This window comes from Dysidea avara, chromosome 9 (assembly GCF_963678975.1).
Source record: "Dysidea avara chromosome 9, odDysAvar1.4, whole genome shotgun sequence".
NCBI classification, from domain to species: Eukaryota; Metazoa; Porifera; class Demospongiae; order Dictyoceratida; family Dysideidae; genus Dysidea; species Dysidea avara.
The window spans coordinates 17,431,153-17,451,382 of record NC_089280.1 but is presented as its reverse complement, the minus strand read 5'-3'; the positions used below and the strand labels follow the sequence as shown (position 1 = coordinate 17,451,382).

At 37.3% G+C, this 20,230-nt stretch overlaps 1 protein-coding gene and 1 pseudogene across 1 annotated transcript; both read left to right on the top strand.

The window, feature by feature from the left end:
- Positions 1 to 4,081: 4,081 nt before the first annotated feature.
- On the top strand, positions 4,082 to 15,884 carry LOC136266987 (uncharacterized). Its single transcript, XM_066062043.1, has 6 exons — positions 4,082 to 4,213; positions 10,744 to 10,936; positions 11,743 to 11,848; positions 12,662 to 12,753; positions 13,507 to 13,775; positions 15,500 to 15,884. Exons 1-6 carry the CDS (start codon positions 4,141 to 4,143, stop codon positions 15,715 to 15,717), a joined length of 951 nt encoding a protein of 316 aa, XP_065918115.1. The 5' UTR covers positions 4,082 to 4,140; the 3' UTR covers positions 15,718 to 15,884.
- Positions 6,038 to 6,142, top strand: LOC136267832 (U4 spliceosomal RNA; annotated as a pseudogene).
- Positions 15,885 to 20,230: the final 4,346 nt, after the last annotated feature.

Below are 20,230 nucleotides of genomic sequence, written 5' to 3'. Positions count from 1 at the left end.
ATTGGTTTCCACAGTAAACTTGCTCTCAACTTGTTGGGTCTATATTTTCAGCAGCTGGTGGTATTTTGACAACCCACAGAGTAGCACCATGTAGACGTGACTGCATTTCTATAAAGCCAGCTGGGAGTCTGGCTAGAGATAGTTGTAATGACAGGTGTCAGTAGAATGCTGAATGTGTCTATACTGTATGAAAATTTTGACGGAAGGAAAAGTTGCATGAATCCACACTTCATCAGCTTTGACAATCTGATGAAGCTTAACACTTACTTTTAAAGGTGCTTGTGGATGTTGGACATATTTAATTAATTCGACAAATTCTTTTGTCAAAATTTCCTGTCGCATGGTATTATGTTAGAATATGTTAGAATTCATGATCAGTCCATAAAGTATCCCTGATAAGTTATTATTTGTCTTTGTGCATGCAAATACTATTGATATCCTGTTCCATCTCCCATCCAGACAGAGACTTGTGATATAGTCAACCTCAAGAAAAAACTATCTAAAAAGCATTACACTGGTTGCATGGGCACCATAGATTCTTGAAGGCCATGAATAGTAGTGAAAATTTCTCATGCCATGGCTGGTGAGTTATAACACTAAATATACATTTATCTTTGCATTACCTACCTATCCACCCAAATAGCTGCTTGTCCATGTCTTCTTCTATATATCTTACACTGAACACATACTGCATCTAAAATACTCCTTGGATCAACAATCCGGCATAGATGAGACAAATAGATTATAGTGCATAATTTATGCTTAAACAATTACAACCTTAAGGGTCTAGTTGGGTGTAAACTGTTCTATAAGATAGTGCCTGAGTTAATGTTTTCATCTGAATGTGTACCCCAACTGCTGACTGGAAGTAAAGTGGCCATTATACTTTGCTTTCAGGTGTTTCAGCTATGTTTGGCCTGTTACACAGTGCTACAAATGAAGAACAGTAGGAAAAGTCCCTCTGCAATCAGCCACAAAAATATAGATGATTCATGAGCCGCAAATATCAGTTACTAATTCAAAAGTGAAGTGGCCATTACGCTTTGCTTTCAGCTAGGTTTAGGCGTTACATACAAAGAATAGTACGAGAAGTGCCACTGTAATCAATCCACTTTATGGATGATTCCCATTTACAAAACGTAGGGAAGCCATCGTGCTACTGTGAATCAACACCCTGGGCTGTCAGCAAAAAGAAATGGGACACAAATGGAGGCAAAGATAAGTCCATGATGCGTGCATTGTATGCACTGTGGTATGCCAAAAGGCACCTGTCAGGCTGAAGCAACATCAAACAGTAAAAAATTCAAGCCTGTATCCTTAGCTGTTATCAAGTTACACCTGTCTGAAGGCATTAGTCAGTCAGTCAGTCAGTCAGTCAGTCAGTCAGTCAGTCAGTCAGTCAGTCAGTCAGTCAGTCAGTCAGTCAGTCAGTCAGTCAGTCAGTCAGTCAGTCAGTCAGTCAGTCAGTCAGTCAGTCAGTCAGTCAGTCAGTCAGTCAGTCAGTCAGTCAGTCAGTCAGTCAGTCAGTCAGTCAGTCAGTCAGTCAGTCAGTCAGTCAGTCAGTCAGTCAGTCAGTCAGTCAGTCAGTCAGTCAGTCAGTCAGTCAGTCAGTCAGTCAGTCAGCCAGTAGAAAATTCCACTAAATAAATCTTTTTTAAAATTTCTGATTCATAACAACTTTTTTGCGAGTCAGAGTCAGGTTGTACTGAAGGCACTTTTGGGCTAGGTTATACCTAACCAATACTGCCAAGGCACCATGAGTAATGTGATGTTGATATTTTTGGCCAGAAAAGCCGGCCCAAACCTTCATGATCCTTAATATACAATACTACCATACTGTATATATGATTATGAACCGACTCTTGGTAAAAGGGCTAATTTGGCCTCAACTGTATACCAGACTTGTGCATATGTTCAGAGAGTTTTGCTGAAGAAGGGGAATGAACTGTATAATGCCAGAACTGTGTTTAGAACCTGGGTTATTTGATTTGGCCTTCTGGTTAGCTATTGCAGTTCAAAGTGGTGATGGATGATTCCTATGGTATCAAAGCCTGTAGCAAGCTTCAGACATTAATTAATTCAAATCCACTATACAGTTGTGACCAGACCCTTTCACGGTTCTTGCTGGAAAATTCATTAAAACATAAATAAGTGGTATAAAACGTTGTCAGTACTACAGTTAAGATATATTATTAGATAGGAAGTGTACAATGGCAGAGTCATAATGATTTAGCCGCTGTCAACACTTCATTGTCAAAATAAGGCATAGTGCAGCATATAGCATGAATTCAGTGATTTGATTTACAATTTTACATTGCTGCATACAAGTACAGAATGATGGTATTGGGGAATGTGGATATAGCTAGTACTGAAGGTCCACTAACTCTGGGCTAGTGGCCATTACAAGAAAACTAAACATTGCATTATAGGGAGGTGGGGATACTGGGGAGTATTGAAATATCTACTGCATGTGCATACAAAATGGTATAGCTATGTGCAAGGGTTGTCATGTCTAAACTTAGATAAAAAATGTATCCAATATTTTCAAGTTAGTCCTATAAATAGAGAAGGTATTAGTCTCACTTAGCAGCTACCATTTAACAAGATCGCCAATACACACACACACACACACACACACACACACACACACACACACACACACACACACACACACACACACACACACACACACAGAGTGTGTACGTACTTCAGACTTCAATAATAACCCCATCTCCTTGTACACAAACTTTTAGTGCAACCTCAATATAATTATATAAGTCCATCTCATATTTTTGGTCTCATAGGAAGCTATAACCCGTTTAATGAGGTTTGTCTGTATTTACTGAAGTAGCTGGCTTATAGTTCTACCTACCTACTTTAGCACCATAGTCATAGAGAGATACAATTCTTTGGGTGCATGGGTGGTGCCTATACCAAAAGGCGGGAAAACCGCTTCAAAACAGTGACTACAGAGAATGTCCTTTCAGTGCTCGCAGCAACCCGCTAATTAATGTAAGGTATTGTTTTGTTTTGTATCCATCCTTGCCATGCCTACTTTGACTTTGGTCTTTGTAGTCGCATGTGACCGAGGAATTGTGTACGTATTATTGTAACACTTTATCTCATTTGATGGTTTCAAAAAAATAATAATAAAAAAAATTTAAAGATAAAAAATAAAATAATAATAAAAACGTTGTGGCAAGCTGAAGTCATGCCTTTGGCTGTGTAGCTACGTAGTTGTAGCTACGTAGTTAGCTACCCTTGCCAGCCAGCTTTTTGTCATTTGGTATAGGGGGAAAAAAGACTAAAGAATTTTACTGAACTGGCTGGCGAGACTAGCTGTGCATGGAATATATACTCCTCTCCCGGCTTTCCCAGTCACGTGCATGCATATAGATCTACACTTGGAGTATACTATACCTGAAGTCAAGTGTCATCAGTGCTTGAAACTTAATTAGCTACCGGCGAAAAATTGGTTGGTACTAGGAGTGTAATCTGTGGGACAGAAATGTAACTACGTATATAGACTAGCTATATAGCTAGCTACGTACAGCCATCAGCGGTTTCATCCAGGCCGCTATAGCGGGAAATCTACGGTGTGATCAGATAGGCCAAGATGCCTGATTGCGGGTCGGATTGTGGTCATTGAAGCGGTGCCACAAGACCATATTTAGTTTGTGACGGATGGTTCACTGACTCACTTCACAGTGCCGTGGTGACGGTATTTCTTCGCCAAACAAATCGAAAATTCCATGCATAAACGTCGGTACGTGCTAAAAGTTTTGTATCACGCAAACGGCTGACGTATACCGGCAGTACGAGTTGCAACTGAAGATTTTGATCCTCATTGAGTAACTGTCAGTACTGGTGCATGCTCGCAAAAAAATTGAACCATCATTTATTTATTTACAACATCATGTAGCTAGATAGGTAATAGGAGTGCTCTATAGCTATTTTACAGCTAATACATTACTAGCTTGGAGTAGGTTTCATTGTGCGCAAGCCGGATCAGAGCATGCGCGCATGCGTTTGTGTACGTAACTTAACACAATTTCTGAGTAGCTATACGTCACGTCCCACAAATCACACCACTTATTAAAAGCCGTGTAAAATTTTGTGTCGAACTGTAATGAAGTTGTGATGGACAAAGGAGTAGAAGCCAAAAGTGATAGACTTACAGTAGGGTTGGAGACCTCATTTGTTGATCTATTAGGTAAATCGTACTGTGACTTATTCTGTGTTTTAGTTGTTCAGTAGCTAAGGCCCAGATGAGTGGCCATAGTAGCTTTTGGATGTGTACCAGTTGTCTGTGCACCGTCATCAGCTCACGAACTTTATATTGTAAGCCAAAATTGTAATGCCACTGCGGTTAGCTCAGTACCGCCGTTAATGCAGACTGTATCAGTGCTGACGCTCTGATAACCTCCCATTTTGCACGATACAATGACATGCAATCCGATTATCAATCTGCACGAATGACGTCTACTTCCCATCTATCCAGATTTTATCTCTAGCTAGCTGTATGAGGAGGGTAGCTAGCTGTATGAGGAGGGTAGCTAGCTACAAACCAAAGAGAATGAGAGCTCATATTTACCGCTATATGCACCTATATCAGTGCCTATTATACTCCCCCCAGTAGCTAGACGGGCAGAGAGGGGATTTGACAATTCCATGAAGCAATTGCTCCACTCTAAGCCCTCTGCTGGAATAGCTACTGCATGCTGCCAGTATATCCATCACCATTACTTACAAAATGAAGAGATAAAATTATTGCAGTGTATGGAATGCCCCATGCAACATTTCGCTGATAAATCAGTCCTCTATTATTATTATTATTATTATTATTATTATCAATTTACCGAAAAGGAAGGCATACACAAAAGGCAAAGCCTGTACAAGGTGTCCGCCTACAAAAAACAAACATACATATACCTACAGTACACTACAAACTAAACAGTACACAACAAAACACAAAACAGTGATTAAGAAGTTACTTGACACATAAGTAATTATAAAGGTGATGCCGGAAAGACTTTCGATTGCTGTCTTCAAGGATATGTAATGGCACAGTGTTCCAGAAGAAAGTTGTGTTGACAAAAAAAGAATATCTCCTAGAATTAATGGTGGACTGTGGAGGGACTAGTGAAAGATGGTGACTTCTGGTAGATGCTATGGAATTAAATGAACAGTGACTATTAAATGTAATAGATGTTTGCTGGTGATATATGTCATTGAGGAAACTGACCGAAAGGAAACTTCGTCTTGACTGGAGAGAAGGAAGGTGAAGTTGGGAGCAACAATCATTCGAAGAAATGGTCCAAGAGCTGGTAGATGGACTCCAGCGACTCCCACAGATCCATCGAGCTGCCCGCTTTTGTAGGGACTCTAGTAGTTGGATATCTCCCAAATTATGGGGATTCCATACGACTGCAGCATACTCTAGCATTGGCCGGATGATAGCTTTGTATGCGGCACACTTAGCTGCACGGCTGCAACCAAACATTGATCTACGTAAATAGTTTAAAGACTTGGTGCCCTTACTGACAACATACTTGCAATGCTTAGACCAGTTTAACTTGGAATCTACCTGCACACCAAGATACTTCACAGGATTACTCCATGAAATAGGTTGATGGTTAATGGAGTATGTAAATGGAATTGGTTTGCGTTTGTTAGTAATCATAAAAGCTTTACATTTGGTGGGATTTAACTTTAATTGCCAGCGACTAGCCCAAGAAGAAATGGCAGTGAGGTCATTTTGTAGGGAAGAACATTCCTTGAGAGTGTTAGCTGGAGCATAAGGTAAAACATCATCAGCAAACATTTTAACAGAGGAGTGTTTTACAACAGAAGCCAAATCATTTACGTAAATCAAAATCCCCCCCTGTTTAGTCCATACTGGGGGTTAAAAATGATATTTTCGAGGGGTCCAACACTTCTGAAATCGCATACCAGTGAGACTTCCTGATTTCCACTGTGATTTCTGATTTTTTCAAGTTGATATCTACTGATTTCACTGACATAAATTATTATCATTAGCCTTGTGCAGTGGTAGTACCGTAGCCAGTGAGGTCCAAACCGAGGCACGGTTATTGCTGATTGAAGACTTCACGGAAAAAAATTATTTTTGGAGAAACATGGAGATAACAGGCTTGATTTTGGATTTCTATCACATGGGCATACAAGATTTCTCAAAATGTTGGACCCCTCAAATATTTATACGTGCATCATGCAATGTTGAGTTTCAGGTGCCTTATCATGATGTGCAACCATGTAACTACATACTGTGATGTAGCAATTCTTACATGGTGTCTGACATTTATTTTATTTATTAAGGCTTTACAGGCTAAAGGTCTGTAGGACACCTGGTCCTACAGCCTGTTTAAAAACATGTAAGCTGCTTAAGCAACTAGATGTTATACTGCGCACTTTCCAGAGTTTGGGTCATTACTTTTAAAATGTAACTTGGTACATATTACCCATTACTTGTAAGCAACGCAATGCACTACAGTCACATATTACTCCCAGAAAAAAAGTAACGTAACATATTACTCGTTACTTTGAGGGTAGTACCCAGTAATATACTAGTTACATTTGCTCATTACAAGCTGCAAAGTAAGTTCCCAGTATAGTGACACAAGCAAAGTATGTGTTTCTCTGTTGTAGTTCAGTCACAAAGACATGTAGTGTCTTGGCCTTATCGGCACTCCCCATACACTATAATTCTTTGTTTGTGCATGAAATGTTATAAAAATTAATGTATGCATGTTTATGATGCAGTTGCATTTTTCCGTACCAATCTATAAACTGTTCATTACTGATTAATTTTAATCATTTATGGCATTAGCTCCATAAATTAATCTAATAATGATTACAATTGAGCTCGAGGTAGTAGCTAGCTAGCTAGTTAGAACAGTCAGGAGTAAAAGCAATTGTAATACAGATGGGACAGGATTGTGAAAGTGCTGACAGCTATAAGGTTTCATTCTCTGTCCAAGTGTGATCATGATATTTACCTGCAGAATTTGCACATTGCAAGTTTTTGATAACCTGTTATTAGTTCAGCTGGGACCTAGCTGTTGGGATGAGTAATACAGTTTTAGGCGACAAATTGCAATGGTGTCCTTGTGCAATGTTCAATCAGTTTCTGTTCAGGAAAAGTTTTGTCATAGTTCTTATTGGTAATTAATGTATGAAACCATGCAACTTCAAAGTCAAATAAGTGTATGGTTTTATTTTCCGTGTTGTATGGAAGTGTATTATATCCCCCTTTGAAGTGTGTAATCAATATTCTGTAATAGCTAAAGCACACTGTATTTAATGAATGTGACCTACTGAGTAAAAATGATGATAGCTCAGCTTTATCTGGTGAATACTGTGGGAGCTATAGTGATAGACTGAAGGAACAGCAAAAAAATCGATTTGTGCTATAAAGAACCTGTTAAACTTTTAGCAGAAACTACAGACCACAGCGGAAACTATACAGACCACAATGAAGTATTAGTGACAATGGACACTTAGTAATATCTATGTATGTATTCACAAACTCTAAGAGCTTCAGACATAAAGGTGTACATATTAAACAAATCCAACATTGCTGTGGTTATATGCACTAACATAATAATTATTATGTTGAAGCAAAAGTTTATAGGACACAGTCTTTAAGAGGTATACCAAGTAACTATGGTATTTTTGAAAGATTTCTATTAAGAGCTATATGGAATCTGGCTGATTTTCCAATGCCATACACATAGGAAATCAAACATAGATGGTTGTTACCAATGAATGTTCAGTATTTTCCCCTCTCATGCAACATGTACACATGCTTCACATGTGCTAAGTGTGTGCATGTATAGCATGTACTGCATTCTGTATGTGGGATCCACCTGGCTACTTTGGTTGGATTTCAGTTGTTGTAACTACTAGATTGTTGACCACAATTTAACTCAGCTTTACACATCACTTTTACCACAGATATGCCTACTTTTACTGGTAGGTAGCATTGCCTTATATAGAACCTCTGAATATGGTTATGGATTTATCACATCAATCTGTTATTGCATTGTGCTCCATATAATAGCTATTAAATGTAGCATATTTCAGACAGCACACCTACTATTCTTGTTTACAGTAATCTTGTGGTTATTTTGTTGGTTTAGATTTTGTGTATGAAATGTGCACGCTTTAATTTTATGCTATCAAAGGGAGTTATAAACAACAACTCAACAGGCGCAGGTAGACAGTGCCAGTGATGTCCTGTGTTCTGGTATGTACTTTGTAAACATTTTGAATACTGCACGTTGTGTATATTCAAGACCTACAAATTCAGCTAAATCATGGTAATGGGAAATGAATTAATTTAGTTACTATAGAAATTATAACCTCTAGGTCAAAGTACACTACTCTTAAGGAAAGTGGTGACTGCTCACATATACTTGTATGACACCACCAGTCTGCAGAGTCAAACCATATGTATCAGCCTCAAAACCATTGTGTGGTTATTAAATTGTACAGATGCTGGCAGTGCTGATTATAAAAAAATTAAAATATTTACAACTAACTGGATCATCCATACTGTTCAAGGTATTGATAAGCTTTAAACTCACATCAATTTGAATTATTGGTTTATATCAACACTAGCTATACTGAGAGCAAATACATTAATCTGACTTGCTGCGTGGGTTGACTAAGTGGTGCTTTAGATACACTCACAGATTTAGAGATAAAAATAAACGCTACTAAATGGATTGAATTTACTCAGCCACAAATATTGATATCTTTATGAATGACTTTGCAGAATTGATGGGTACAGACCATACAACTAAACCCAAGTGTGGAGTGGCTCAAGTTCAAAGTGCTTTCAGTGAGCTTTTGTATTTGTGACTGAATATTGGCACAGATGTATTTCAAGTACAATTCTCCAGTATATACCATATTTATCCATATAGATACCCTGGCAATTTAGTTCTTATAATCCACTTGTGAACCAGCATTTGCTTCTTGTAGCAGCTGCTGTTGACATCCTTGTGACAAGTCACTGGTTTTATTAGCCTTGTTCTAAAAATTAGGCGATTGTATTCTTGTACATGACCTTACATTAAGGTAGCGCCCATTTATGACCTGGCATATTTGAATATCTATATGTATATATAAAGCTGTGTAGTGTGTATATTATTCAGAGCATAGCTGAAACAAAATGGTCACTTCTCTTTCCTATGGTGTAAGGGGACCATAATTTGAGCACCATTTTTGAATCACCACACATAATATTGCTGTATGACAAGTGGTACATGTATCAGTTCATGTCAGTTAACATGTTATGTATGAAGAATTACTGCTATGGTTGTTGTGAAGCTTTTTAAAAATAAAACTTGCACAGTGAAATGTCAAGTTGCACAGGGAGATGTCATAAGTTGTGCACTTAAAATATGGAGCAATTTTCACTCTTTAAAAAGTTAGCTGACCTTTGTTATGTTACCTAGCTGAGTGTGTCCAATGGTTAGCCATAGCAGGTACCCATAGTCTGTATTTTCTAGTGCTGGTAATGGTGCCTACAGCCTAAGTCACACAGTTATCCTAGGTACTATGCTGTTGTTTTCAAAAGATATCATGTTTTGTGCAACATACAAATCAGAAGACCAGGGGAGGATCCAGGAGAGGTGCACCAGCATAGTAGGCATAATCTCTTAGATATTTTGTAAATTTTGACACTAAAAGTTTTGGTACATAGCTAGGAGTGTATGTGTGAATGTTGACAATAAATTATAAATTATATGCTTTCTGAGTGCATGTAAACAGAAGAAGGAATCAGTAACAGTGGTGATTTCTATGAGTAGTTTATGACCTTAAAGTAATTATTTGTGTTGTATAGTTATGATATGCAAAGACAGCTACTGCTCTGTAGAAAACCTGCACCATGCCATGGACATATAGGCTATAGCTATACTTTGCCTTCTAGGAAATTTGGAAATTGTGTGTTGCATGCAATGACTGTTCTATTAGAGTATTTAAGTTCTATTAAAGTATTTGAGGGTATTGGTTTGAGGGTAGAAAAGGGTGAGAGGGAAGAGGTGCCCCCATCTGGATTCTCACCACTATACTGCTTTGGCTGAACTAATATTTAGTGTGTTAAAGTATATAATGAATCATTCTAATGTGCATAACTTATGCACTACACAATTCATCTTGTATGCAATAACACTTACTTCACTAATCTAGCATCCTTTACCTTTGACTAAGTGATATGAATTCAGTAATAATAAGTTTATCCTGCCACAGTTTAAGACTAAGAGTCGGTCACAAATAATTGTGTAGGCTTTATGATTTTTCTAAAACAGAGCCTGGGTGGTATCTGAAGTGTTTGTGGTAGTCAAAGTATTGAGCAAGGACTGGAGCTGTTGTGTTGTGCCAGTTGAACGTCATTGACTGCTGTGTGGTAGGAAGTTCCGCCATAAAGCAGAAGTTGGTCCGTTGCATCCACTTGACATACTTTACTGTGAACTGTCAATATGGCCATCTAGCTTAAACGACTTTCTGATTATAAATTTGTCTGCATGATTGCTTGAAAGCCTACACTATTCTTTAATTAAACAGGTCTACATTAAAGTAATGCCCACACCACTATTAATTGTCCCCCCCCCCCCCCCCCCCACACATTCCTGTTGTTAATAACTATGTTAAATTTTAAAATATTATTTTGCAATTTCTTTTGCAGTCGTAAGTGTGGTATTTATTGTTCTGTAGGTTCAAATGTTTTGCAATGTAAAAATCAAGCCAGACCACTTTGTTGTATCACCGATGAGGATGCTGACTACTATGCTGTGTTCATCCAGACATTAGTAAATCCTGTAGTAACAAATTGTAATACTGTGGACACTCAATTGGATAGTTTAATAGATTATAATGCAACAACCGAATCACTTCACAACTTAATCATGTACGTATGTTACACCTTTCCAGCTACTGTATAAGTCATTAAGTCTAAGTCCTTGAAACTAGGTCAGGTAATCCTAAGGCTGCAGCACATGTTGTTGTAGACCTTCAGTGCTGGTCACTGTAAAGTGTTAATAATAATAGTATGTATGTAGTGTGAATGTTACATCCATGAAAAGTCATAATATGATTGTAGTGTTCATGCAAATTAAAGCTACCATATTGTTAAGTATGATGGTGGTATTTTATACATGGGTTTGTGTAAATATTGACCAGACTGTAACCCCACATTCCTTTCACACAGGTCAAAGTTGCTTCCACGAGTTACTACAAACTGTGAAACTTTTTATTTAGGTAATAAAAATTGTTTACTGACTATTTGACTAACTGATTCCTTCAGCCAAACATAACCAAAGTAATTATTAACGCTGCATATGAGTTAGGATTTTTCCATGGTGAGAGGATGCTTGGGCCTAGAACATGCTTTTTCAAGTAGCATAAGAGCTACAGTACATTATGAACAAGTGTTTGGACTTCTAAGTAAAAGCACTGAGCTATTATAGTATTTATTAAGCAAATTATTCAAAAAAATTAACCCATCCTGAAAACAGTGACATTTAAAAATACGAATAAAATTGGGAAAAATTGAACAGTGTCTACTAACCAGTCATAAGCTTGTTGGTGTTTAACACTAAATTGTGGTCTTTACATTAAGTGCTACTGTATTCCATAGCTCCTTGTATATTGATGTTTATTCCATTAGAACATGTTCCTTTTACAGTAATTTACTATTTGCTACTTATTACATAGGTCACAAGGGCTTCAGCAAACAGCAGCAGCAGGATTTGGACTAACATGTCCAAAGCGGGTTGGTCCATTAGAGAATTCTGTGGTAAAAATGAATGAAGAGATTAAGGTACACAATGAAAATAGTTCTAGTAATGTTTGGTTTGGCAATGAGATTTTTTTCTCTCCTTGAGCTCTGGATAACTGAGGATACTTGTAGGCTAATGGTATTGTGAATCCCTTAGTAGTGTACATTTTCTCTCCATTGGCAACATAATATCAACGGCACTTAGGGGTGTATGCAGGAATTTTGAAAAGAGGCTTCCAATGTTATGCAGCTTTATTAGAATAAACAATATCACCTAACTAAAAGTATATGTTCATATTGTACTTTGTGTGGGAGGATCAAAGTGCCAGTACAAATTATATTTAACTACATGACTGTACTATATGAGTCATGCAATACAGTTATGCACATAATTGGGAAAATACAGTACAGTTATGTAAGGAATGTTACAAAGACCCGACTCAGACAGCATGATTGATCATGTGTACGCATTGTAAATCAATCCTACCATTTGGTTCTACAACTAGAAATAGATTACACGGAACACTTACAGCACCCCTAAGCTTGAGTATATGAAAAATACAGTACTCGGGGTGGGGTCTCAAAGTAAATACAACACTCAGCTTTGCCTTGTGCTGTATTAGCCTCTCAACACACCCCCTTGTGCTATATTTTCTGTACACATGTGCAGCAGTACTTCAACTATATATATATTATATTATATTACTGTTATGTTACTTAAGAGTTTATAACAGAGCTGTTACTGTCTCTTGATATTGCACTAAAAATTGATGCTGAGAACCACTAGTCATGATAAATAAAATCATCACTTTTACTCTTATATACTTGTGAAGCTTGTATATTTTTATTCTATAGGAGATGGAAGGCATTTGTAAGGAAAGAAGACAATCTATTGCACTGTTGAAGCAGACATTGGCAGTTTTGCAAGAGAATTTTATAGTACTAAAGTTAGTGGTATTGTACTATGTGTTATATCATGTATGCAATGGAGATAACCTACCTCAAGATGTACACTAGTTATGTGCGCAGTCATTATGAAGTTTTCAGACAATTAATATCAGCATTAAATTTTATTTACCTAATTGGGCATTCAGCATATAAAAAAGGAAAACTCTTTGTTTTTATTGCAGCAAATTGAGCTATAGGAAATTCTGACACCACGCATGCATGTTTCTGGAGTTTCAAGTCACCACTAGGTCAGTGGGTTTTTGCCATAATGATCTGACTCCCTGAATTCACAGTATGTATCCTTCTCATAGGCTCCTCCTAGTGGGACAGCATTTATAATGAAACTCTTACATAAATATTTTTGACAGCAGCACATAGCTACCAGTAATGACTGAGCATGTTGATAATGAATAGTAGCTGAAAGAAATTTAGTTATAAAAGCTTATTTCCAAAACACACCGAGGCTATAAATATGTTACTTTCAGAAAAATGATACTAACAACCCTTATGTACCTCCTTTGGTTATTACTGTAATTTGCTTTATTTTTGTGCAAAAAGATATCATGTAAAGTATTTTAGTATGATTTACATGTGAATGACTGCTCTATTAGAGTATTTCAATCTTTTGCAAAATTTTTGTGTAAGAAACTTTCTTATAATTTTTGCATACAAAATTTTACAATGGAAAAAAAGCGAACTACAGTATCTGCTTAAAGTAGTACCTTATATGCCTTTATATACTAACTGTTAAGTTATAGAACGTCACCGCTGAATGGGGAAGAACAACAGTGTGATAGTATTAGTGATGGACTAGGTGATGGAAAAGATGAAGTATTTAGAGCAAGTAAACCAGATGTTATTGAAATTGATGACAGTAGCGATGAGAACAGTAATAATGAAGAAGAAATTTCAAGACTATATCCAACAGGTGTACCAGATAGTGTACAAGATGATGTACATAACAATATACCACCTCTAATTCACACAAATGAATATTCGGATGAAGTAGATAAAGAGAAAAGTAATAAGAATGACATTGTTATTCATGTGTGTAGGCAGGTTTAAAATAAGCAGTGTGTAGAACCCCCTGCTAAAAAAGACAATGTTTAGGGAAGGTTTCGGTATAAATTTACATTTCTGTTTCAATGATTTTAGTGTCTAAATGATTGCACCTTAATTCAAAACAGTGAAGTTACAACACCCGTTTGATTGTACCATTCTTCACAGTAAGCCAACTACATTGGAACCCTTCTTACAGGACACCGGACAACATCTTTACAAAGGACATCCATCTATGTCCCAAATCAACAGTGTTAGTAACTCGTACGCCTCTTAACTAAGGACACCTCTTTACAAAGGATAAATATAAATTTCCCATCTTAGAGGGGTTCCACTCAGAGGCGGAGGAAGGTGAAAAGGTTGGGGGTTCAAAAGTATTTCAGTTGACACCAACAGTATGCTCCTTTCAGGAGGGTGTGGGGACATGCCCCCCAGAAATTTTTTTGAAAAATAAGTACTACAAGATGGCACTTTTTGCAAAAGTATTGTCAATTAAAATCTTTCAGGTACTGCATACGTACAAATGAATCCTTCCACTATATGATATATAGCTGCCAGTTTGGAAACCACGACAATATTTAATCATGTGATACACTTGTGATATTACACAAGATAATTATTGGAGGAGTCCTGCCCCTCTCATCTGAAAGTTGGGGGGTTGCAGCCCCTCTAGCCCCCACCTTCCACCTGGCTGCACAGTAATGGTAGAGATCACTGCTGAAATATTGATCAGATACCAGCTTCACATTACACTTTGGCAGTATTGGTTGGCTGCAATCAAGCCTTCATAGTGACCTGAAATGCTACAAATGTGATCTAAAAAATTTCTACTGACTGAAAAGTTGGGCATACACAGGAATTTGAAAAGTAGTTTCCACTGCAGCTAAGTGACTGTTCTATTAGAGTAGTTAATATTGTTTGACTGCTTTACTACAGTATGTCACCCAAATTGTTGTTATAATAATACAAACAATGCTATTATGTGAGACACCATTGTTAAACTAAGATAAAGGTTTATAATGTGCCCTGTTTCATTATGGATTCACAGATACTGGAAATCTGAAGTCTCAATTTCCCAATGTTCTAACTAGTGCATAAATTCCAAGAGGTTTCCTGAAATCCCTCGGGGTATGCCCCTGTAACTAAGTGTAACCCAAAAATGGCTAATGCTACAGGCTTAATTTTTCACACTTAGCGGTTACATTGGTCTGATACATGGTGAACTGCAGCAGTATGTCTGTAAACAGTCTGCTTACTTTGACTGTTGTGAAAAAATTACAGATGATTCTACACTTACAGACAAGCTCAACATGCCACCTGCAGACTGACACCTTTGTGCTTCAAACAAAAAGAAATGGTACAAATAGTCCATGATGTGCTTTTACATGTGTGTGGAGCTGTGTAAAGGACAGAACAATGCTGGAAACTAAATGAAACAACTATCTTGCTTGTTTGCTAGTAAATGGTATTTTGGCACACATTTATTGTGCACGAGTAGTGTTTGTTTATTGTTGATTATATGGGCTACAAAGTAGATATTAAAATTTGTGTTAAATGTTGATCCTCCTTGTTTCAGCATATTTTATCACAATGATCCCTAATTGTTTGGTTTTCCTTACACTTGTAATCATTGTATGTACAACAAATGGTTTAGCAGTTGTTAACAAACTTTGTTGGTTTGTATAGGTCATATTAGTGTTGATACTGCTACTGCTGCTGCTCATCAGACATTTCTAGACAACATGACATGGTTCCCATTTCTGTATTACCCAATTGTGGACTCTGATACAGACAACTGTGGGGTTGATTCCCAAGATGATTCAACACATCAGATGATATGTCAATCACGAGCTGCCAACCACCATATCAGTGTTATCAAAATGGCAGGGATACAGCAAGTGTAGTTAGGCCATGCAATAAATAGATTTGGCATACCTTTTGTAAATAATTATGTAAATTATTTTGTAAATATATTTCTCAATGGATTTACTTTTTTACATTAATTTTGACACTTTTGTATAATTAGTATTCAAATTTTAATACTGTGATTAAAACAAAGTGATTGACCTTAGCCAAGAAATAGAGCTCTCCAGCCCATTACAAACTTTTTTTTTTTTTGGGGGGGGGGGGGGTAACAAATTTGCTTACTGTAGATAGCTAGAGACCACAGAAGTGTTAATGTAAGATATCATAATATTATTACTGTTAAATTTGGTTCGCATATATACACAACTTGTAAATAGTGTTCTAGTATATAATACTTTTTTAAAACTAGCTACCACTGTTAGATTACAGTAAATTGTAAGACTAAGTAAATTTTTTACGTAAGATCAAACTACTCTAATAGAGCAGTCATTCATGTAAATCCTGAAAACCAAAAATTTTATCACAAAATATGCCTGGTCTAAAATTATTTTGCAAAGAATTATGGGAAATATGGTTATGCTTAGTAAATATTAGAGGAAAGTGCCATAGTTCTCAAGTGACAATGCTATGATAACTTCTTGCAAAGTCCTTCATACTACTGCAGGTACCTTGCTAAATTTTATTCTTTATTTATTATCATTACTGTACAAACTCAAAATTGAGTATACTTGTACAAAAGAGAAAGGGAAAAAGTAGTGAAGTAATAAAGGTAGTTACATGTTCAATTTGCTTTTAAAAGTTTCAAGGCTAGTTGATGTTACTGCATTAGTTGGCAAGCTGTTTCAGAGTCTAATAGCATGAGGATAAAATGAATATTTATAAGAGTCTACATTGGTTTACAACTGTGTGAATCGGAGTGGATGACCCCTGGTAATACTGTTAATTAGCTGTAAGCATCCTTCAGGTGGATTGATGTCAATTAAATTGTTAACTATTTTATGCATTGTGATGGCACAGAAGCTATTTCGTCTATCTTGTCAGGGTTCCCACTGCAGATGTTGCAGCCATAGGCGGCGGAAAGGGGGGGGCTAGGGGGCTGAAGCCCCCCCTCAGAATGCTATCACACTGAAATTATCTTTCTTGGAGTGGGGCTGAAAACCGTGATAAAGATCGAGATACTCTAATAGAGCAGTCACTCTAATAAAGTATTCAGTGTGTAGCGAGCTATGTAAGGATTTTTATGTAGTTTATCAGCTAGAAATGGTAGCTGGTGAGGTGGAAAGCTCTTGTCAGTTGGTTGCGACCTTTTTTTTTTTTTTTTTTTTTTTTTTTTTTTTTGGTCTCACCTTATAGAAATTCTGGGTCAGCCCAGCCCCCCCTCATATCAACTACTTGCTCCGCCACTGGTTGCAGCATATCTGTCACTGACATTTGCCAGTCTGTAGACCACTTTATTATTGTATTCAAATCATTCTGAAGAGCAGCAACATCCTGTTCATTTAAAATATTACGATAGATCAAGACACACGATAGTGTGTCGTGCGGCCCAAGAAGCCGGCGCGCCACACCGTGAGTATATTAACAGGAAGAATGAAAACGCAATTTTCACACCTATGTAGCTCTGTAATCCCTCATCCGATTGGAACCAAATTTTCTACAGACGTGCCGGCCAGTTATGGGAGTCTACATACCGAATTTGAAGAACATCGGTCCAGCCATTTCCGAGATACCAGCGAACAAAATTTCGTTTTAATTTCTTCGTTGTTTTTTTTTTCTATACTTCTTCATTTCGCACACTTCGCAAAATCCGCCATAAAACACGAATGCGTGCTCCAATCGGGCTGAAATTTGGTACACTTGAAGGGCTCATTAAAGTGGATCTCAGTACCAACTTTGGTAGGAATCCGATGGACATTCACGGAGTTATGATCGATTATTCGCGTAAAATAAGGTCGAAGATCTGTCACGCCCACAGGGTAAGCCCCTTAAAGGAATGAGTTAAAAATTGCTATGTAGATGGAGTAACCATCGTAGGAGTGCCTTTTTGTGGTTTGAAGAAAAGAATCGAGATAAAGACCATGGAGATATGACACAAAACCCAACCTGTGTCACAATTACGCAATCGATTTTTATGAATAAAAAACTATTAGTTTTCACGCCTACCAGGCAAACCGCTTAGAGCAATGAGCTGAAAATCGGTGTGTAGCTGGAATAATCATCATAGAAAGTCCTTGCAGTAGTACAGAAGAATCGGATTACAAACCACTGAATCATGATTCGAAAGCCAACTCCGTGTTGCAAATGCGAGATCGAGATACTCTAATAGAACAGTCACCCTAATAGAGCATTCAGCTACGTTTATAACTTACTACATTAAAGAATTATATTACATTGCAAGTTATTCTATAGGGAATTCAGCTACAACCAGTTAATCTGATAGACAATTCAGCTACAGGCAAGTCGCCCTGTAGTGAGTTCGCCTAGAAACAAATCACCCTGTAGAGAGATCAGCTAGAAGAAGTCACCTTGTAAAGAGTTCAGCTACAAAGAAACCACCATGTAGGGAGTTCAGCTGCAAACAAATCATCCTGTAGAGAGTTTCAGCTACAAAAAGATCACTCTGTAGAGAGTTCAGCTAGAAGAAGTCACCTTGTAGAGAGCTCAGCTACAACCAAATTACCTTGTGGAGAATTCAGCTACAAACAAATTGCCCTGTAGAAAGATCAGCTAGAAGAAGTTACCTTTTAGAAAATTCAGCTACAAAGAAACCATCGTGTAGAGAGTTCAGCTACAAACAAGTCACTCTGTATAGAGATCAGCTAGAAGAAGTTACCTTATAGAGAGTTCAGCTACAAACAATTCACCCTGTACAGAGATCAGTTTGAAGAAGTTCTTTGTAGAGAGTTCAGCTACAAACAAATCACCCTGTAGAAAGATCAGCTAGAAGAAGTTACCTTATAGAGAGTTCAGCTACAAACAATTCACCCTGTACAGAGATCAGCTAAAGAAGTTACCTTGTAGAGAGTTCAGCTGCAAAGAAACCATCATGTAGAGAGTTCAACTATAAACAAAACACCTTGTAGAAAGATCAGCTAGAAGAAGCCACCTTGTAGAGAGTTCAGTTGCAAAGAAACCACCATGTAGAGAGTTCAGCTGACCCTGTAGAGACATCAACTAGAAGAAGTTACCTTGTAGAGAGTTCAGCTGCGAAGAAACCATCATGTAGAGAGTTCAGCTACAAACAAATCATCCTGTAGAAATATCAGCTAGAAGAAGTCACTTTGTAGAGTGTTCAGTTATAAAGAAACCACCGTGTAGAGTGTTCTGTAATAAATATATGTATTATATATATATATATATATATATATATAATTTGTACATTTACTGATAAAATCAGAAATACTTAAAGTATTTAACATCTGCTTCATCTTTTCTTCTTCCTGTGGTAAAGAAAAGACAATCCCCAAAGCCGGCCTATGGCCGGCTTTGGGGTATACAAACACAAAAAGAAGTGAAATCTAATCAAAAACAGCTAAGCTGTAAAAAAAGGTGCGGCCCCAAAAAGACCATGGTGAAAAAAGATGTGAAATCCAAGGTGGCGGCCAAGAAATGGCTGTGATGGTAGGTTAATGGTAAAAATTTTAATAACACAATTCAGGTGAATTTGGTGCCGCTTGGTCTTGGCACAAAATTCACCTGAATTGTTGTTATTAAAATTTTTACCGTTAACCTACCATCACAGCCATTTCTTGGCCGCCACTTTGGATTTCACATCTTTTTTCACCATGGCCTTTTTGGGGCCGCACCTTTTTTTACAGCTTAACTGTTTTTGATTAGATTAAGGTCATCAGCATATAGCCAAACTTTAGATGTAAGGTTTTGAGTAATGTTGTTGATATAACAAAGGAATAATAATGGGCCAAGTACTGAATCCTGTGGAACTCCAGAAATCCCTGTAGTTGGATCACTGTATTTGCCATTTACAACTACTTGTTGAGATCTACCAGTAAGCAAATTTTCTATTCACTTGAGGGTACATTCACAAACACCATAGTGAGAAAGTTTACAACTTAATCTCTTTAATGGTACGGTGTCAAAGGCTTTTGACATATCTAAAAAAAATTGCATCAATTTGGCCCAAATGACTTAGTTTCCACAAAGTCGTTGATAGTACCGAGTCTCGCATGATCTTCCACTTCTAAAACCGTGTTGCTGGTCAATAAGGATGTCATGTCTATTAAGATGTGAGTGGATATTAGTTGAGATGATATGCTCAAGTGCTTTGCATACAACACATGTAAGTGATATTGGGCGATAGTTTACTGGTAATGAGCGATCTCCCTTCTTGTAAACAGGAACCACAAAAGCTTCTTTCTAAATTTTATTCTTATAACAATGTATGCTGCATGCCCTTTAATAATCTATCGTGCGATTTTTCTTTACAAGGTAGTTGAAATATTCGAGATTACATGTATCTACTACTACTTAACTGTCATTTCTGAAGTAATACTTATCATTGGCATACTATTTCATTATGCTGGCATAACCTAT